Genomic DNA, 20,773 nt, shown 5'->3' on the forward strand with positions numbered 1-20,773 from the left:
GACTGGGGTACATTGGGGGGCACTGGAGGACTGGGGTACATTGGGGGACACTGGAGGACTGGGGGACACTGGGGGGCTTGGGTACATTGCGGGACTGGGGTACATTGGAGGACTGGGGTACATTGGTTTCTGTTGCGTCATTGACGTACGAGCTCCATCCTTGTTTTAAGGAACAGAGCTTATCAATTGGATTTTTTTATGTGTGTTGTGCAAGAAACCTATTTTGGTTAATAATTTAAACTTTTGTGTATAGATACATTTATTTGGCTGAAACTTGCAATAAAAACTGTAATAGTAGTAAACGTTGAAATGATCATAAAGTTCACAACGTCAAACAATATTTCAAAGTCTGCGTTTATTATCGCACAGCCTTGATCTGATTGGTTGAAACCTATTTAATCGCGTCATCGCCCTGTCACATGACAGAACCAGGAACTGGTAGAAATGAATGAGGTCTACGGAGGTGTAGAAGGGTGAGATTTTGTCAAAAATATATGCAGTTATTGATAACTTCTAAATTTGGTTTCAATTAAATAATAGCGAAGAACGATAGGATAATGTGTGTTATTCGTTTGCTGTCCGAAATGTATTTCCGTGACTTTGTATAACCGTGAATCTTGGATAGCTGCGGTAGTCTGGATGTGCAGTACGCCATACAGGAGTGATGTCTGATATTATTCATGATATGTCTGATATTGTGCAGTTTAATGATCCGATCTTAACTAACAGGGGCGGCACTCACTCCAAGGCCCTGCTGGTCTCTGCTACAGGGGCGATCCTCGCAGAGACTGATGGCCCCTGCACCAACCACTGGGTGTGAACATGAAGCCTCCCTCTGCCACATGATCTTGGACTAATGGTGTATCAGCATATGTCCATCTGAACTTCAAAACTGTCAAACTGCTTATTCTGTTCTGTTCCATAGTTGGTTGGCGTCGATAAATGTATCGAGGGCATTAACGATATGATCAGGAAGGCGAAGATCAGTGCAGGTTTGGACGTGGATACACCTATTCACTCACTGGTGAGTCTGATCTACGCGTCTGTTTTACTAGTTCCACTGTACATCTGCTGTGATGCTTTGGAAAACACCGTGTACCTCTGCTGAAACAATAACTGGCCCCTTCACCTGCTAGTTGAGCGTGTGCGTCTCCGTCCACAGGGCATGTCGTTGAGTGGCGGGGAGCAGAAAGCTGCCATTCAGAAGCTGATTGATGACATGGCGAAGAGGTTCCCAAAACTGAGCCAAAGTTATTACATTACCACAGACGCAATCGGCGCTATGGCAACAGCCACTGATCACGGTAGTGTACAAGTTCAGAAGTGCAGGAATTAAACGCAGAAGCAGTAAATCGTAACTTGGTTGATCCGCGGACACGTTAGGAAGAGCAGTGAACTTTTTTGTTGTTGTTACAAATAGAAGCGTGTCACAAGAAACATGACAAGACGAGAAATGTCTCGACCTTCCTTCTCTTCAGGCGGTGTGGTGGTGATATCAGGCACCGGCTCTAACTGTAAGCTAGTAAATCCTGACGGCAGTCAGGTGGGCTGTGGCGGGTGGGGTCACATGATGGGAGATGAAGGTTCAGGTAACCATCACGACACTTGGTAGCACAACTATTTGTAGGTGTTTGTGTTTTCTAATTCTGATTCTCACACTCCTAGCATTTTGGATTGCTCATCTTGCTGTAAAAACAGTGTTTGATGCCAAAGATAACCTGGTGACACCTCCCCATGATATCACCCATGTCAGAAAAGCCATGGAAGATCACTTCCAGGTCTGGGATTGACTACCCTGGTCTGTGTTGAGAGTTGTTGTTGTTTTTTGTTATATATTTAAATGTCTGTTTCTATTTACACTCATGTCAAGGTGTCCGATCTGATGGGTATGCTCCCACACCTGTACAGAAATTTCCAGAAATCACATTTTGCTGGGTTCTGTAGAAGACTTGCTGAAGGTACTATTAGCAGATTGGGAAGGGCAGATTTTTTTATAATACTATTTTTATTTAAATATTATATGGCTTAGCAGTGTGTGCTACTGCCGTCTGTGTGTATGTGCCTTTCTGTTTTAGGAGCCAGTGCAGGTGATGCCCTCTGTCAGTATGTGTTTACCCAGGCTGGTAAAGTTCTGGCACAACATATCTTAGCAGTACTTCCCAGAGCACACCAGGTTGGAACTGATACCCGCTTGAGCAAATGAGATCAAGAGCATGGCGCTCTCCCCTGCCCTGTGTCAGTCCTTATGTCTGACTCTCTGTGGTGCAGGAGCTGTTCTCTGGTTCTCTGGGGTTACCTATACTGTGTGTTGGATCTGTTTGGGGGAGCTGGGAGCTGATGAAGGATGGTAAGTGATGTCAAAAACAAAAATAATTAGATAACTGCATTGGCCAGAATTACCATAATATATTGCAGCATATATAACTGCTTTATTGTGTGTATATATGCTTTATATATGTGTGTATATAGTGGTTTGTTGCTTCCGTGCTGTGCAGGTTTCACTCAGGTCCTCTCTCAAGCCAAGACTGAATACAGCCACTTCACGAAGTACAGCCTTCTCAGCCTACGCCAGTCATCTGCTTTAGGTGGTGCCAAGCTGGGGGCACAGGCCGCTGGTGCTGTCCTCCACCTGGACTACTCCACTACTGCCAGTGTCTTCTTTAGCCAATCGTTTTCCCAGCCATGATCAGGACTAAGGAGGACCAACCAAACACTCAGGGCTCCAGTCAGAAATGAAGGTTCAGTTTCAAGGCACTGGCAATAGTACTTCCTGTTTTTGTAATAGATCTCTGACCAGAGGACAGTTTGGCACAAATAAAAATTCCTCACTTCCTCTAGCCATTTCTACTTGGGAAAATCAGTCTGCATACTTTAAGATGATTCAGCTTCTTTTGACTCCAGATAATGGCGTTAACAGCTGCTCTTTATTCACCGAATATAGTGGCAAGCATTCCAAAACAGAACTTCCCTGTTGACCAAGCGCAAGGATTTAGGACAATAGAATATGTTGTTTCCAATCTTCCTGTTTACAGTACATTGATTTGACAAATCAGAAATCAGTCAAGAATCTTCCCCTAAGCACTAATTATAAAATACTATAGCTTCCTTTTTTATATTTTTATGTGGTATCTAAATGTATTCTCATATTAAAATGAATAATACACAAGACATTTAATAAACGTTTTAATAAACCTTTATAACGTGCACTATGATCTACTCTGCTGTTGTTTTAAGTGTAAGTGAAACGTCCCATTGTGGAGTCATTGTCTCTCAGAATGTTAAGTTAGAATGTTGTGATGTGTGACTCATAATGCGCAGCTGTAGTGGAACTCTAGTCCTGGACTGTCGTTCACTGGTGTGACAGCAATTCAGTGAGCTGCAAATTATTGCGGTTTTTATAAGGAATTCTCTTCGTTTAGCTGACTTCATTCAAAGGAACAGAACGAATACTTGATGAGTAACTATAGATGATGTCTAGCTTGAGGAAATCAAAGGTAAAACTGTTTTAATATGAATGTGGCCAATTTAAACAAGATTTTATTACGTTTTTTAAAATGCTTTGGAAGTAGAATTGTGGAAAGCCTACTGGGTCATGACAATAGGTGTTATGAGCAGGCCTCAATGTGAAGGCACCTAGAAAGTTTATTTGATGGTGGGACTTCTTTGTTTCTGTGTTCTGGAGGGCACATACACCCGTGGCCTCTGGTCCAACATGGAGCCAACAACGTCCACCTACAGAGACGACTACCAACCCTTCCAGCACTCGCTACAGGGGTTCCTGCCTAACCTTCAGCGCCGGTCCAAAGCAGCCCCACCAGCGCTCATTCAGGCTCCTGATGTAAGCAAACTTTAGCCAAGGTGTAGCCTGCTGGATTGCCCTCCTGCCTGATTCAGCCAATCAGCTAGTTGAAGAGGGAGACCAACCAAGAGACATGATCTGATAGATCAGGCATGCCTGGCTAGACCTAGTATTATAAATACATTATGTTGGTACCAGACCTTTGCGGATGACACGGCCCATCCCTGCTTTAGCGCAACCACAACTCTGGGCTTTCGTTACTCTGGGCTTTTACTAATACATGTTGCGAAGGTCGGAGTCCAAACTGAGCAATTCCTCCTGTCCAGCGTAAAATAGCAAGTTTTGCCACAGCAAACAAATGTGCATATTAGAAGAGAATGACCCTTTGTACACCTGTGGAACAAGCTGCTTTGCATATTTTGAGATTCTAACAGGAACACAGACCAGGCGAGTGTTTTAGCAGAACAGTACAACATGGTTCAGCTCTGCTGGCTTTATAAAGGATACACAGGCCTGTAGACATCCATAGACATCTGTAGACATGTAGACCTGTAGACATCTGTAGACCTGTAGACATCAGGTTTTTGTTGCCTTATTTACCGATGCAATTAAGATGGGCTGATGGAGTTTTTTGAAAACATTTTAATGTAGTATAAAAGCTTACAATAACAAATGTTGGTCACTCAAAAAAATGCAAGCAATTCATTATGGTTTCCCACTGCTATAAAAATTCCAGCACTAGAATTAGAATTTGTGGCCCGAATAGAAATCTTATGTAATAACGTGTGAATACACGTAGGCCTGCATTATTCTTTAAATGTATTTCACCTCAAAATCTTGATAAGTGGCACTTTGAGAGGATGATGAGCTGTGAACACCACACGTCCCTGCAGGCTCGTTAGTTCCTGCACGCACACGACCCAGTGCAGGTCTTCCTGAGCCACTTCCTGTCCCACAGCAGTTCTGATATCACACCACCACCCCACACGGCCCGTACACGTAACCCTGCGCTAAAACCTCCGTTCCTGCTCTGTGTGCTCCCAGATGGACAAGGACAAGTGGGCGAGGCTCCGCAGATACTGCTACAGGACCAGCAACAGTGTGTATGGCTCCTCCCCCTTCGGCCAGGTGAGACCGGCCAATCGCTGCAAGCCGCTTGTTATGTATCCATGAGTATAAAGGCCAATCAGATCATTCTTTTGGCTCTTTGTGTTGAACTTGTACATAATAGTCGACACACAGTGTCAGGTTAGTGTAGCTGCACAACCAGCTCTTCTCCACCCTTTTTAGCTTAAAAGGGATTCTCCAAAATAAGAGTCCTGGGTATTTTTAACTCTGGGAGTGCTACATGTATAAGAGCATCATACCCGTAGAGACAAGGGTATGAGAAGTTTATAACTGAAAGTCAGTTGTAGTAATGTGCAGTTAGGTTGTGCATACACTAAAACACTGCAGCAGTGCTGATTTTGGATTACATGCTATATAGACTCAGCTTGAGTCACCTTGGCTTTGTCCATTGGTTCAGTGTAAAGTGAACACACCACTAGGGGGCGACAAGCAAGTCAGCAGTGCTTGGTTCATCCACCCATCACAATGCAGGCCATTACACAGCTTTGCTAATGTAATTATGGCTGGCACATAACTACATCTTACTACTCGCACAGTGAAATATCATCTTAGCTGACTGATTATTATTGATCTATTTATCATGTGTACATGGCACTGAAGCTTGATGTCATTACTAGTTATCAATTTTTTTGTCATGTGTGTATGTGTTTCATTCTCTGACAGAAGGGGCAGTCCGTCATAGTTTTAGAGGAGGACGAGGATCTTCATGCTAGCAGTGCAGGAAGTGACCAGGGAGTTCTTCCCCGCCTGGGACAGCCTACCACGTGCACCCCTCCCCCCCAGGGCTGGGATGCGTCACCAACCCCTTTCTCTACCCCAGTGGCTCCTAAATCTCCCAGCATGCAGCTCTCCTCCACCACTCTGTCCTCGGCTCTAACCACACCCACTCTACCCAGCATCTCCTTAAGTCCCGCCCCTGGCCTCGGCCACTCACACTGCCACAAGGAAGAATGGGAAGAGGTCACGGGCGTCAAGGAGACCATGCCAGTTGCCAAGGAAACCATGGCAAACGCCACCAGGTTTCCACACATTGGTAGCGGTAAAGGTAAGCGTAAAGTCAACATTAACACAACAGCTGCCCCATTTAACTTTGTCCTGTCCGGCTAGCCAAGGCCCCGAAACTGCATGCAAAACATTTCTCAGTGTAGGAGGAATCAAACTCCCATGAGGTAAAAATGTCCAGGCCACTTCAGATGGACAGTAAATCTCTTAGTGGAAGTGACATGTTGAGGAGCAGATGAGTCATTTGATATGATACTATTAACTCTGGGGAGTCACATCACACCTTTATAACAATATTTGCACATGCAGGATGTAATTTATTCCTTAATTCCCATTCTGAGCTGGAGAAATTTCTTTCAGCCAGGTGTGATATAGATATGTTGACATTCTTCCTACATTCATAACAGAGTGAAACCATCCAACAACCTGATGCACATTACATGCCAAAATGTTTGTACTATTCCCTAAAATGCATTTATTTGGTAAAATATGAATTCTACAGTAACATGAACTCAAACCATGCTGCATTTGTAGATTATAGAACTCACTGAAGACCTTGGACATCTTCGTAAACTTGCTGCTAAACTGAACAAAATTAACTGAATGTCAATGAGCTCTAGTCTTGGCTTATTTTATAAAAGTTTCACCTTTAACCTTCTGAGTCAGAATCAGTGGTGAACTGGATGTCAGAATGTATGCAAATATAGGCATGAATAAGAGAGAAAACACAGCCAACCGATGGAGACGGATTAAGAGCAGGAAGCAACGGTTCAGACAGACGAACTGATGGTTCACAGTAGTGCAGAAATTATTTGGTGTCGTTTGACTCGTCAGTTACCTATGACCTTGGAGGACGTGGGCCGGTGCTCCAGGAGGGCAGCGGGCAGAAGGGCGGCGCCGGTGAGCTCTTCCCGAAGGACCCCTGTCTCTCCACTGAGCTGGAACGGGTTCGCAGAACCGTTTACAACTCCGGACTCTCCCGCCATGGTAGTGAGAAAACGTTCACATCCTCCAGCAGCTGGACACGTCTATGAACAAATACTTTGCATGCTTACTGACGCGTTTTTATCAGACATCATGGTATTTCTAAAAACACAGTTTGTACACTCGACTGTTTATACGGTCTTAGTTGGAATTAAAATCCTAATCAAGGCCCATCTTGGCTATTCAGATTAGAGGACAGTTTATAGAGCAAATGTGATGAGATCAAATGAAGTTCCTCACTCCCCATCACTGCACAAGTCACAGCACTAATCAGTGGAGTTATTACACTCTTCTTACACAACCATTTACACTTTTGAACCACCTTGTGTTCAAGTAAATGACACAGTGTTCAGAGCAGCAGTCAGAACCGCCTGCGAAGTGCATTTCACAAAGGCAATTCCACTACATTAGTGTAGCAACGCTGATTAGCCATTTCAGCTCTGCGGTATGTGCTGCATGTTGATTGGTTATTATGACTCTCCATGTAGGGGTTCCTTGCGGAAATGTCACCGCCTACAAACGCAACATCAAAGCCCAGGAGGAGGCCCTGAAGCTCAGAGAGGCTCCACGTCTAGACAGAAAGACAACACACTGGTAGTTTCCCTCAGCACTGTCACTATCGCACTGCTGCTCGTCTCTGGTCCTGCAAAGTATCTTAGGACTTCTCCCTGCGTTCACACATTTATATACATGAATGGACATATAGGAAGAGGTTTTGTGTGTGTGTGTGAGAGAGAGAGAGAGAGAGAGAGAGAGAGAGAGAGAGAGAGAGAGAGAGAGAGAGAGAGACATGAGCAATTGCTCAGGTCACCGCAGAAAGAGAGTGAGAGAAAGAGAGCGCGAGTGACGTCAGAGAGAGAAAACTGCACGTACATATGGTTTCTACAGAATCAGGATGTTTGCACTTTGCATGCGCAGCTGTTGAAGTGTGTATATATATATATATATATATATATATATATATATATATATATATAATATATAATATATATATACACACGCACACACATTTGATTTTTGGACTGAATTTATGGAAAATGTCAAATTTGGGCATTTTAGAAGAAGCATGCAATGGTAATTTCCTCGTCTCAAACAATTTATAGAAACAAAAGCCAGCGACAGTGGTGGGTATAACCCAGTGACTGTATATATACGGTCTCTGGTATAACCCAACAAATAAATGTCAATGTGTCAGTAACTTGTCATGTGCCCTTGAGCATTAATCACAGCTGTTCTCAAGTCGGCTTGTTGTCTGCTGAGCAATGGCATTCCACTCGTCCTCAAGGGCCATCAGGTTGTAGCGGTTCTTCAGAGGTTCTTCAGTACAGAGCTCTGAGCCTCTATATGGGGACACAGTCGATCCTGTAGGTCTTCCATGGCATTCAGGTCTGGATGAAGTGCAGGCTGCTCCATTTGAGGAACCCCCGGGACCTCAAGCAGCCGATCCCCAATGATGTGATCTCAGTAAGCTGGATCAATGTTGTCAATGAAGATGAAATTATGCCCGTGTTGTTCAACCAGAGGCACAGTGACGAGATGAATGATGTTATTCAAGTAGTATGGAAGTCAAAGTGTAGGGCAGTGGACTAGACACACCTCTTACATCACTTAAAAGTACCTGGAGTTGTGTGGCATTCATCATCCAGTTCTGCAGGACACAGTGTGGGATGTGGTCGAGGGAAGACCACGTCTACACCTTCTGTGTCTCTTCCAGTCTCTCTGTATCTCTGCTGCAACCTGCTGACACTCTAAGCTCAGTGGCTACTTCCGTTTGAGAACATCCTGTTTGAAACCTCGCAGTGGCAAGTTACTGTTCAAGGTGTTGACTTGGTCTAATTATGTCAAAATGTGAACAGCGTGATGAGGACTAATTTAAGGACTAATTAAGTGAACCATGAAATGTATTGATGTATGAAATGTATGGATCAAACACCTGTTGTGAATTTTGACGTTAAGGTCGTTAGAGAAAAAGCACGTTAAACAATCTGAAACATTACAGAGTTGGTCATGGGCATTCAAACACTTAGAGGTCACATTAAGTTCACCTGTAAAGGTGCTTCATCCTGAAATTTCCTCAAAAGCCAAATACAAATACCTCTAATCATGTGTGAGTGTATGTAATATATATATATATATATATATATATATATATATATATATATATATATATATATATATATATATATATATAAAATCACACACACCCTTACACTGTCCTTGACCCTCTCAGCAGCAGGTCTCCGTGGGTGTCCGAGTATGTGGATCAGTACTGCTCCACACAGAGGCGCCGTCCTCCCCACGCCATCGCTCCTCCTCCTGGCTTCTCCCGGCCTGCCGTCCCCAGACCTCCGCAGACACACAGGGTACGCACCGAGTACCAGGCCAACTACGGCAATGTTGGCGGCCGCAGGAAAATCAGGTGACTGAATTCAGGTGTATGGTCACTCGTTTCATTACCGTTTACGACGTGAACGATATTGTGTGAACTGCTCCAGCATTCCCACGCCTGAGGTTGTCGTGAACACGTGGGGAGTTCTCTGTGCAGCTGGTGGTCAGCTGTGTTTCTGTCCTCACCCCATGTCCTGCATGTCCCGTGTGCAGGCTCTCTGCAGGACTGCACTGACCACGTGCCCAGAGTACAGACGGGACCGTCCCCACTGACGTCTCTCCCTGCACCTTCAGCATCAAGGATCCGTTTCTGACCACTTTGTAATGTTTAGAGTTACATATAAAAAAAATAAAATAAAATGTTATTTTCACCTGCAAACTAAAAAGATTTAGGTACGATTACGGAGTGTTAGCTCGGTAGCTAGTGGTACAAGCTTACACACATCACCGATGATGTTCACACACATTGTGAAACACTCAAGGAAACTTCCTTTAAGCCAATAGTAGTGCAGACTAAATTTAAATACTTTAATATTTAGTATTAAAGTATTATACTAAATTTTAGTCGGGGAAGGTTTTTAGGAGCAGAATGGGAAATCAGAACACCGCAATGCTTGTGGTTCCCAGAAAAACTGGCAAAACGCACTAGAAAACTTTAGCAACATGAACAGATACAATGGGACTCGAGAGGGTACCAACATTTTTTTTACTTTTATTTGCTTTTTTTCCTGTTTTTCTCTCCAAATGAATTTCATTCTTGTGTAAGAATTTCTACTCCAAATCAAATGTTCTCGTGTGAACGTCTCCACGGAGTTTTCTCGTCAAACTACCCACGCGGTCTGCCCCTCCTCCAGTGAACAACTATATATCCAGTCACGCCTCCAGCCCTCTCGCTCTCACCACATGGAATTATGGGGCAGTTATCCAAGACAGACACAAACTTCCATTTAAAAAAAGAAAGAAAAAAAAAGTAAAGGAAAAGCACAGTCAAGGGGGAAAAAAAACATAAAAATTCCTGATGAGGCACAAACTTCTAACCGAGAGCTGATGTGAATTTTTTTCTGCTGATAGATAGAAGAAAATAAAACGGCTCTGTATTGAATATGACATTAGGCTGCCACAGCGCCTCCTAGAGACCGCGTCTGAGCTCCTCGCCCTCAGTTTATATGTAACAAATGTAAATAAAAAGCTTATAGATGAACCCCCCTCCCTCCCCCAAAAACCTCACCCTCCTCTGCTTTCCCGCCCTTCACGATGGGGTGTGTGTGTGCATGTGTGGGCAGGTGTGTGTGTGTGTGTGTGTATGAGTGTACACATGGCTGCTGTAATTACAGCCAAGAAAGTCTCTGTGTGTGTGAGGGCAACTCCAGAGGGTGAGGGCAATTCCTAGTATTTCACTCCTGGGACAAACTCCTTGGCTTCAGGGTTCAAGATGCTCTTGCGCTGAGAACAAAACAAACAGAAGACACCATATCAGACTACAGCACTTCTGGGTTTTTTTTGGGTTTTTTTTGGTTTTAAACCTCAAGCCTTTCAGATGCGCTTAATAAATTACGTTTCGACAACAATCGAAAGCTTACCACAATCTCCTCTGCGTTGCCGTCGTTGACGGACAGCCCGTTGAGCTGCTGCTGAATCTGCCCCACCCCTGAGGGGAGGTCCCTTTCCGGAATGAACCAATCCTGATCCTCCTCGTCCAACATTTCTTGGAAACAACGCTCCAGGAACTCTTGTTCCAACAACTCTTCCTCCACCTAGCAGACGACATGATTGATGAGGAGAGAGAGAGAGAGAGAGAGAGAGAGAGAGAGAGAGAGAGAGAGAGAGAGAGAGAGAGAGACACCGCAGTCCTTCAAGCACTAACAACTGATGACTAATTCCTCGCCTTCAGAGGTTAGTGTCTGTGTTCTCACTGCTGACCACGCGCACGTGGCACCAAACCGAAGACGAGCCGATGCTCACAGACAGGGCGGCCTGGTGGCTGACTAAGCAAATGCTGACTAAGAGTGTTGGAGGCCTACAAGGGGACTGGTGAACACAGCACACAGATGCCCCGCCCCACCTGCACATGGGGTGTGGTGTGGCCGTACATGTGTGTGTGTGTGTGTACCTGCCGGTTGTACTCCTCCTCATTCTCCATCCACATGTACTCAGCAAAAGGGTTGGCCTCTCCCTCCGAGTGCCCATTGGCTACTGACTCTTTGCTCTCTTCCCCGCCCCCCGGCGTCTTCGCTACGTCGGGCCCATTCATGTCTGCCGGCTCTGAGAGAGAGAGAATATATAATCACTCAAGCATACTGAACTCAGATTGCACTTAAGACGATATAAGGTTTTGTGGAATCACACGGACATGATGTATGAAAGTGCAGTGCAGCCAATGAAAAGCTTCAGCTTGCGTCCGTGGCAAATACAGCCAAATGTACGTCCTCTGACCGACAGGTGAGTGACCACGCTATAGTTTATGCACCAGAGAGATGAGAAAATTGCTCCAATGAGTTCAGCAGCTGCAACCCGCTAGACCATCAGTTTAATTCAATGACCAAAACAGCAAACGCTCTTCAACTGTGAACAAAATAGAGCGAGAACAACGCACACTGCAATTTATTATAGGTACTGTGACTCTTAAAAGCCCAAAGCCAGTCAGCATGCACAGACCCCTACAGCAACATAATACACGCAGCCAGTCATAGAAACACACCCACGCTCACCCACCCACCTCCATTTATGCAAAACAGCATGTTCAAGAAACTCAATACCTTTACCAACCACATTAAAGATACATTATTAAAATTGTGTCGGTTGAGAAGAATCCAGTCATCAGAAGACCAAGAGGCATGCCCCTCCAAGTCTAGGGAGCTGTGAGAGGAACAGGCCCAGTCCAATAACAACGAAACCTGCTCATTTATTCCCACCTTCAGAGCTGCAGATCGTCACGTACACACCCACATCTGCACGCATCACACCTTTAGGGCAGGTGGTGTGTATAAGTTACACACTGCGTTGGAGAGTTTATAGAAGACAAAAGTTGAATGTTTGTGGGTTGTTGTGCCCGTATCGAGTTTGGGTATGAAGAGAATGCAAAATGTATGGCTTAAAAAAATAATAAAACTGTGCTCCACACACACACACACACACACACACACACACACACATTCCGATGTGTGTCATGACGTGAGGAACGGTGCTTGATGCATAAGCACACAGCCAGATTTTGAAGGAGCAAAGCAGTCAGTACCATCTCCAGCAGGTACCAAACAACCCCCCCCCCCCCCCCATTTCCCACCTAGCATGCACATGTATAAGGACAGAGAGACAGTGAGGACAACCGCCCTCACTGGGCGGGTGGGGGTGGAGGGGTCGTGTCCCTTTCACTCGGGTTCAACCAAGTGTGACCCATGGAGCTCCGTACCCCCCACATATCCTCCATCTTACTCATACAGTTGACGCGTCTACAGCATCTGGAAGACATAATACATTTTCACTTCGCAAAAGCCCATGTGCCAAAACCAGAGTCTGGAAATTCAGTCAGAGAGAGAATATTTCTGACCAAGTGCTCACTAGCCTGGCATCATCCACTAACCCCACAGAGAAGTGGGTGTGACCGACCACACCTGGCTGGTCCGACCACACCGGGCCGGGGGCCCATTACCCCGCACTGGGCCGGGGGCTATTCACCATAGGACAAGTGCTCACTGCTGCTGCACTTAACCTGGTGACACAAACCTCTGAAAACAAACCTGCGAGAGACACACACACACACACGCACGCACGCACGCACGCACACACGCATGTGCTACTGATACATACGCACAAGCAGGACAATTATGCAATTGGAAAACAGACAGACATGACAGTATAAAAGGTAAAGCAAAATAAATAAACATAATTGTGACGATGAGTGTGCACTCGGACAGTGGAAACAGGACACGCCCAAAACTACAGTCCTGTACAAATTTCTAGCAGCACATTAATTCACTCTTGTTTACATCTGTTTGAGGCTGCAAACACATGCTGACCAACCATTTGGGTCTACAAGAACATCCTAAAATGCATTTAGTAACAAACGTGTGTGTGCGCGCAAATAGTACGTACACACACAGACACACACAATTATGGAACAACAGAAACTAGAGAATCAAAATCAATTTTTAAAGATACAATGTCAAGAGTTAACAGTTATTAGACTGCCAATGATGATTCTACATGGCAGTTTTGGCCTGAGAAAGAGCTCATAGTCCTTCCTCTTACTTTTGGGAGCCGTACAGTGATGTAAATCCCCATCTAGAATTTCGCAGTATACCACCCACACAGGCTCTGTAGGTGCAACCTTAAACAAGTTTCAAATGATCTAAACTCCCCAATCTCAAGTCCATGTTTGTGTTGAAGGGATGGCAGAGAAACCCGTCTCAGCCTCCCAGGTGGGGCACACGTCCTGGACGGGCATGAAAAGCTGCTTTAGGATCAGATACCCTCCTCCTCCATCATGGTGCCAACAGGAAGAGCCTGACCTGAAGTCAGTGTTGAAACACGCAGCCCAAAGCCACGTCAGGACCCGGAGGGGATCTCGGCCGCCAGGCCCACGGACAGGCTCCACTTCAGTGGGGAAATTGGAGGGATTTTTGTCGCAGAGGTTTCAAGGCTGATGAGTCACAAGAGAAAGGAGAGAGTCTCGCTGCTACACAGGGAGGGGTGGAACAGTCCTCAAAATAAGTCTCACACACATTCCACACAGGCCTGCATTACTGAGGTCTATGAATATACGCTAGGAGAATATCTAACTCTCCGCCATATTTCATTGTTGTTTGTTCTCTCTGTGTCTCTGTCTCTGTGTCCTCTGTCTCTGTCTCTCTGTCTCTCTGTCTCTCTGTCTCTCTGTCTCTCTGTCTCTCTGTCTCTCTGTCTCTCTGTCTCTCTGTCTCTCTGTCTCTCTGTCTCTGTCTCTCTCTCTCTCATCTCTCTCTCTCTCTCTCTCTCTCTCTCTCTCTCTCTCTCTCTCTCTCTCTCTCTCTCTCTCTCTCTCTCTCTCTCTCTCTCTCTCTCTCTCTCTCTCTCTCTCTCTCTCTCTCTCTCTCTCTCTCTCTCTCTCTCTCTCTCTCACACACACACAAAATTGTATCTTCAGGGTTCAGCAGTTGTAGCTGAAGTTTGTAAGATCTTTCCCCTCCCTACAGTCTCATCACATGAAATGTGGCCAAAAAGCCTCAACAAACGAGCTCTTCATGAAGGCTCGCCCAAACTACAAATCCCAGCATGCAAATCAGGAAGATGGGAGCGTACCAGGCCTAAATAAAACCATGACGCACATATGCAGTCTGACTGTGCATGTGTGCACGGCTGGCTCAACGCTGACGTCACTTCCTGGTTTCAGCACGCACGAGCGCACACGGGCACTAGGGCAGAGGCGGTAGGCTGAAGAGCAGACCTCCTCGTACACACACGGAGCCATGTGCAGACCTCCCTCGCAGACCTCCCTCCCCCACACACTGGATTTGAAGGAGCAATACTAGCATAACCTTGTGCTTCAAATGAGGGTCTCGTGTTACATTTTCAGAACAGGCCTAATAAGCTCATCTCTTGGGACGAAGGAGAGAAGCGGGTCAGTGTGCTTGGATAATAAAGCAGACCTGACCTAGACATGGTGGCAAAAATTAATCAGAATCCTCTGCATACAAGCCATGATGAGACATGGCATCATACCATATAGCTAACTAATGGGCCTTAAGCCAAGTCAATCTTTCAATCATGTCCACAGGAAGTACATGAATGAGGTTCCGGTGGCCACTGCTTGAAGATCAGATGTGCAGGCCTGTCCTTGTTTTCATGCCGATGCTGCATCCGGCCCTTGGCTAGTCACACACTGCATTTTGCTGGAGAAACCTGGCTTCTATAGCCTCTTTACTATTACGGGCTTGTCATAAAGCAAACATGCGCTGAAAATATGCAACAGTGCACCAAGCACTGGACGATTTACACACTACAGCGCGTCACCTACTACTTGAGCTGTTCCCATCAACAGGAACACCGAAAGGTTTTTTATCTGGGTAAGTGTTCGGCCCTCGGTTTATGACAAGTCTTTGCATAAGAAAGCACTGGGCAACTGACCGCACCAACCAAAACGAGCTGCTGGGTTTGATATTGGTCTTCAGCCAACAGCATTCAGGGCAAGTTTTGGTCAGAACTACGCAGTTCTATTTTAATCACGTGGCAAGAGAAACGCAGCCGTTAACTAGAGTGCCTTGTTGATACCTTATAGCAAGTCACAGTGCAATATGATATTTCTCTCAGATTGCCTCTGTACACCTCACGGGCGTCGTTTGGCCGTTGCACGTGTTCCGTTTCCATTAATTAAAAAGACGCGCTCACGTTCTTGTGACTGCAATTAACAAAAGAGTATCATTAAAGCAATACCAACCCTACAGCCCATTTTAAGGGCGGTGTACTGGAACTGGAAACGTAAGCAATAGACCATTAAAAACGTCTCGAGCATTGCCCAAGTTCATGGAGCATCGCTGGGGTAAAGTCTGTCAGCTGGATCATGCTGTGTGCCAGGGGAACTTTGTGCCATTAACAACCTGGCTTCTCTCTGCCAGGAACCATGTTTGTGCCTGTCCAGAGCCATGGAAGGGTGTTAGGCATCCAGAAAGGGGGTGGAGGTGACAGACCAAATGGTTGACGAGTCCTCCCCCCCCCTCCACACACACAAAAACCTTTTAAAAGCTCTTAGTGTCTTGGTTGACTGCATAAAGAGTAATAGACTGCATAACAAAACAGTGTACTAGAATGTCCATATAAAGACTGCATGCACTACACAATGGAGAACAATACAAAGAATGGCACTGTGTAAACAAATCGTGTTGTTATAAAATGTACCGGGTAACCACAACAATCAGGGCAAATATAAGACCTGAAAAGACACGATCTTTAATTCCGATTTCACAAAGCAACAATTAATTTAAAAAGAAAAGGACACTTAAAAACAGACAAAGCGTTGTCAATATGCAAATATCGGTAAAGTGCACAAAAAAGTTCTTAGTTGGTTATTCTGATCTTTCAAATGCAGGACGATTATTGCAGGCGTGCTTTACAACACACACAAATGACACGACCCTAAACAACAACAACAACAACAACACCGCCGCCGCGCGCTCACCGTCATTACTCGTTTAGGATGGAACGCGGTTACGTAACAAAGGGATCGGTTCGTCGCGCGACCATTTTCCAGCGTTAAAAGGTGGCAGCCGTGAAGCGGGGGCGAGGTGACGGAGGCGAGGTGACGGACACAGCCGAGCTCCCCGTCCCGTAGCACGCCTGGAAACGCAGGCAAGCGAGCGCACGGCGGTGGCCGACTCCCGTGTAGGCCCGTTTTCAGGACACGGGAGTGCGGCTAATAAAACGAAACGTCACGAACACTGACACTTAAACCGCGCGGTTTATTGTGCAATCAAGACTGTCGTCAGCGCAACCTAAAAAGATGGCGCAACGCAAGAAGAAAAACACACACACACCATGTCGGACCAAAACAAAGAGCAAGATGGCCAGTGTGTGTACACATGTGTGGCACCGTTGCCGTTACGGGAGACACTTCTTTGTGTTGGTTCCGTTGTAAACGACCCCACACGGTACACCGCTGGTGGCGAACACGGGCCCAAGTACGTGGCCCGATATAAAGGCACACAAACACGGGGCAGGACGCACTTCCCCTCGCCCCTGTGGCTGGAACACAATAAAAACAACCGAGCTGGTAAAGTAAAGCCGAGAGTGATCACACCAACACAACCACGGCTCTGACAACTGGTGCGGGTTCGGTAAAGACCGTAGACGGTGTTGGTCGTTCAAGACTGCCAACAACGGGCCTCCGAGCCCCGGGACGTGATATAGAGCCAGGAGAGACTCTAACGCAGGTTCTTTATCTGTAAAAGCACCTTTCTGGAGCAGGATAAGCAGCAAAGCAGCACATGAACCAGTACACACTGCAGTTGGACCAAAGAAAGTAGCACATCATCTCCCCGCACGGCCATGTTTGTTGTATTCAACGTGTTTTTGGAAGAATTGAGCGGGGGGGGGGGTCCAAAAGACAGCCACCGAAGTCCGGTCCAAGTGTGTAGATACGCACCGAATCGGGTCAAGATGAACGCGGTTAAGGTGAATAAACCCGACGCGTCGCATATAAACTACAACACAAACACCTGGAACTAAATACCTGGCATCGCTCTCCGGTTCCCCAACTCCACAAGAGACCTGCGCAAAGCCCCGGGAGATAATTCCTTCACAAGGTAGTTAGAGCAGGCTAACTGCTGTTAGCTAAATACATTAGGAACAAAACGGTCATGTGGTCCCCGCTTAAACAAACATGCAGCCCCCTCCTCCTCCTCCTCTCGCCGCTGCTCGGGTCACGCATGCGCAGAAGCGGCTGTGTAACGGACGTGATTGCTATCGCATCAAAGCAGACGTTACTCTCTTTTTTTAATGATATATTCGAAGTTTGAACTTTGTGCATTTGAGGTCTACTAATCGAGACGGTCTTACAGCGCTAAGTTGACATATTTGCCAAAGGAAATTCGTCTATTCGTCTGCAAAACACAGATCGCGAGGCGGCCGTTTCCCCCAAAACTCCCTGCTTTTGAGGCCAAAATAAGCACGCGGACAGCTGGTATCAAAATAATATGTTGACCCCCAGCAAAGGGGGTATTGGTTGAACATTTTATTCGAATATAAATATATCTTTTCTCGTTACACAGTTTATCGTCGGGCTACAATTTATCGTCAAGAGCACACGGCAACGTACGTGCGACTCACCTCTAAAGTTTCACCAAGCGTGCCGATCAACGCCGACACAAAACTCCGAATAGTCGACTGTTGCGAATAATCAAGACGCCTACGGATAAAACTGAAGACTTCACTGCAGACCGTCGGGGTTTAGGCTACTAGAATGCACGCCTCTGTGTTGTCAACGGTCCTGGCCAAAAGTTATGTCGTGTCATTTGCGAGTGAATCTCCTCTCGAACGAGTCATTGCGCCGAACCAAGTCCAGTAGACTCGCGCTTGTTCTGTGGACCGAGCCGCTTGCGCTGCAGTCTCCAGGGCTCACGTATACGTTCATTTATGAAAGAAACACTGTTGGGAGTTGTCAGACTCATGCATTGCAAAACTTGTCTAAAGCATTTATTTGGCTTGATTTAATGTATACAATGTATCAGAAAATGCACCGTGCCGTTAACAAAGTGATTAAAATCTGAGTTTAACAACTGGATATGCTTCATGGATGTGGCGTTTACTTGATGCGCAATCTGAACACAGGAAGCCGTAGGCGTCGGTCTGAAAGAACTAGAACCGATCCGTAGACGTCGAACCGAAAACGTTTTATGGAAGGAAACTGAATTTGATGGATTTGTGACGCCTCCCGTCGGCGTACTAATACAATGAGTAGACTAAAGTCATTTAACAATAACCTTTAAATGTACCGTTTGCGTGAAATTACCTGTTATTTACATATATTGTCTAGAAGTTAAAATAACGTTTCCTAAATGATTGTTAATCCATGTAAAACCTTGGGACGTTAGAATACACAACGCACCTATACAGTTAACAGTACAGATGATTTCCTCCGCTCCGGAGAGACCACGAGGTATCGAACATGTAAATTAGGATTCAACATTAATCCGGAAGCATGTTCACAAAGACAGTAATCTTTGTAATGAGTCAAATGATTAGAATCTACTGACACATCATAGTCAAAATATTGCGTTTTTATCTTTTTTATTTACTCACTATTTGATTTATTTTCCCAATCTGAGTTTCAATGGATGTTTTTGTTCTTTAATGTGCTACAGAGGTAGTTTTGATTGATGTTTAACAGTACTCCAGTTAAAAGAGCCACTTTGCACTCTGGTAAAGGACGTTTTGGTGTTATCGGATCTTTATGCGATGCTTTCAGCGGCCAACAAGTGGCGCAGTGCATTCACGGTTATCCAGACACACATGGCAGGACCGGTAGATTTTCCTCCTGCCTTTCCCCCCTTTACCCCACTGCAAACAAAGAAGGGGATCTAGAGAATGCCACTGAATTTCACACGGCCATTGATTTTCTCATCTACTTCCTAATATGTGTTACCACTGTTACCACTCTTTGACACACCCAAGTTTGTGTGAAGCCCCCTCTGAAAGAAACCTGTGCTACAGATAGAGTTCTTGCTGTTCTCCAGTGTGGTAGGAGTTCTGGGCTGCAACCCACTTCGTATTTGCATTGATTTATTCAGTGTCCATCGATGGGGCCCAGACAGCAGTGCTCCACAGTAAAAATGGTCAGTTTCATAATCCGTGAATCCGCCCCCCCCCCCCCTCCCCCAACCCCCCACCTCTGTAGTGTTCCTTATTTCTCTGCAGACTAGGAGCTCTTGACAGAAGAGGAGGGTTAGGGGCCCAGTGACGGGGGGCCCTAGAGGCCTGTACATAAGGGTTATTTATCATAGTCATTCTTTCACACACCTTGACTGCACAACGTTCACAGTGCATTCCAGTAAATTTACATTTACCCCATTCTGTGCCCTGCATACATACACAACACCAGATGTGGTATATATCCCCAGACACATACACGAACACACATACACACACACACACACACACACACACACACACACACACACACACACACACACACACACGCACAGTGGCGCAAAAAGGGGGCATGCAGCGTATGCGACGCATAGGGGCGCTGCACTAGAAGGGGCGCCAAATCGATGAGATATAATACTTAATTTGTGTCCATCTTACTTTCGCCCCCCCCCCCCCCCCCCCCCCGTCAACAACTTTCGTTCGGGGGGCGCCGATAGTATGTTTGCATACACCTCAGAAAGTAAGTAATTGCACCCCTACACACACACACACACACACGCACACACACAGTGAAGCTGGAGTTGATCAATCAACAATGCCATGCGGATAGTGCCTTCCTTCTGGCAGGTTGGGGGAGGGGAACGTGGGGGCCCCAGGTGGTCTGAGACAGTGATCCAGCAGCGTCCAGCGTCCAGCACCAATCCTGCACGGCTGGACTTCTTCACAATATACAGATGGCCAATAGGGGGACAGATGATGCAGTGTTCAGAGGATGGAGCATGTGTGTGTGTGTGTGTGTGTGTGTGTGTGTGTATGTGTGTGTGTGTGTATGTGTGTGTATGTGTGTGTGTGTGTGGGTGGGTGGGTGGGTGTGTGGGTGGGTGGGTGGGTGTGTGTGTGTGTGTGTGTGTGTGTGTGTGTGTGTGTGTGTGGGTGTGTGTACCTGTGTGTGACTGCATGCGTGTCAGGTGGGGGAGGGTGCACATGTTGAAAGGTGGTCATACATCTTTCCTGAGTGGGGATTTGTAACAGGAAAGGCAGGGGTGGGAGCCAAGACACAAACAATGCACACACACTGCATAGAGCACATACACACACACACACACACACACACACACGTATGTACAATCACGAACA

General features: G+C 46.0%; 3 protein-coding genes across 6 annotated transcripts; 2 read left to right on the forward strand and 1 right to left on the reverse strand.

The window, feature by feature from the left end:
- Nucleotides 1-424: 424 nt before the first annotated feature.
- nagk (N-acetylglucosamine kinase) lies at nt 425-3,206 on the forward strand. Its single transcript, XM_076987476.1, has 10 exons — nt 425-473; nt 730-814; nt 926-1,024; nt 1,163-1,304; nt 1,479-1,589; nt 1,666-1,778; nt 1,871-1,958; nt 2,076-2,173; nt 2,269-2,347; nt 2,496-3,206. The coding sequence occupies exons 1-10, from the start codon at nt 445-447 to the stop codon at nt 2,684-2,686; spliced, it is 1,035 nt and encodes a 344-aa protein (XP_076843591.1). The 5' UTR covers nt 425-444; the 3' UTR covers nt 2,687-3,206.
- Nucleotides 3,207-3,265: 59 nt separating this feature from the next.
- Nucleotides 3,266-9,646, forward strand: LOC143488636 (uncharacterized). Of its 2 annotated transcripts, none has more exons than XM_076987475.1 (8): nt 3,266-3,494; nt 3,683-3,838; nt 4,844-4,927; nt 5,591-5,972; nt 6,764-6,916; nt 7,402-7,507; nt 9,147-9,332; nt 9,515-9,646. In XM_076987475.1, exons 1-8 carry the CDS (start codon nt 3,468-3,470, stop codon nt 9,534-9,536), a joined length of 1,116 nt encoding a protein of 371 aa, XP_076843590.1. In that variant the 5' UTR covers nt 3,266-3,467; the 3' UTR covers nt 9,537-9,646. The 2 variants fall into 2 exon arrangements, with proteins under 2 accessions (XP_076843590.1, XP_076843589.1); XM_076987474.1 differs by having other exon boundaries at nt 3,315-3,494; nt 9,144-9,332.
- Nucleotides 9,647-9,993: 347 nt separating this feature from the next.
- LOC143488592 (polyadenylate-binding protein-interacting protein 2B-like) lies at nt 9,994-18,326 on the reverse strand. Of its 3 annotated transcripts, none has more exons than XM_076987390.1 (4): nt 18,098-18,326; nt 11,412-11,563; nt 10,882-11,055; nt 9,994-10,744 (listed from the first exon to the last, which is right to left on the reverse strand). In XM_076987390.1, the coding sequence occupies exons 2-4, from the start codon at nt 11,550-11,552 to the stop codon at nt 10,688-10,690; spliced, it is 372 nt and encodes a 123-aa protein (XP_076843505.1). In that variant the 5' UTR covers nt 11,553-11,563; nt 18,098-18,326; the 3' UTR covers nt 9,994-10,687. The 3 variants fall into 3 exon arrangements, with proteins under 3 accessions (XP_076843505.1, XP_076843504.1, XP_076843506.1); XM_076987389.1 differs by lacking the exon at nt 18,098-18,326 and adding an exon at nt 17,502-17,669; XM_076987391.1 differs by lacking the exon at nt 18,098-18,326 and adding an exon at nt 16,452-16,604.
- Between the last annotated feature and the right edge of the window lie 2,447 nt (nt 18,327-20,773).

Source organism: Brachyhypopomus gauderio, unplaced genomic scaffold, assembly GCF_052324685.1.
Source record: "Brachyhypopomus gauderio isolate BG-103 unplaced genomic scaffold, BGAUD_0.2 sc52, whole genome shotgun sequence".
Classification (NCBI taxonomy): Eukaryota; Metazoa; Chordata; class Actinopteri; order Gymnotiformes; family Hypopomidae; genus Brachyhypopomus; species Brachyhypopomus gauderio.

Excerpts from the sequence above, each read along its gene's own strand:
- LOC143488636 (XM_076987474.1), top strand. The coding sequence starts at position 3,468 with ATGATGTCTAGCTTGAGGAAATCAAAG. Across the intron at positions 3,495-3,682 it reads CTAGCTTGAGGAAATCAAAG|GGCACATACACCCGTGGCCT; the intron begins GTAAAACTGTTT and ends TGTGTTCTGGAG. Across the intron at positions 6,917-7,401 it reads CTCCGGACTCTCCCGCCATG|GGGTTCCTTGCGGAAATGTC; the intron begins GTAGTGAGAAAA and ends CTCTCCATGTAG.
- nagk (XM_076987476.1), top strand. The coding sequence starts at position 445 with ATGAATGAGGTCTACGGAGGTGTAGAAGG. Across the intron at positions 815-925 it reads GCCCCTGCACCAACCACTGG|TTGGTTGGCGTCGATAAATG; the intron begins GTGTGAACATGA and ends TCTGTTCCATAG. Across the intron at positions 2,348-2,495 it reads CTGGGAGCTGATGAAGGATG|GTTTCACTCAGGTCCTCTCT; the intron begins GTAAGTGATGTC and ends CGTGCTGTGCAG.
- LOC143488592 (XM_076987389.1), bottom strand. Across the intron at positions 11,056-11,411 it reads AGGAGGAGTACAACCGGCAG|GTGGAGGAAGAGTTGTTGGA; the intron begins GTACACACACAC and ends GTCGTCTGCTAG. Across the intron at positions 10,745-10,881 it reads GCAACGCAGAGGAGATTGTG|CGCAAGAGCATCTTGAACCC; the intron begins GTAAGCTTTCGA and ends TTTTGTTCTCAG.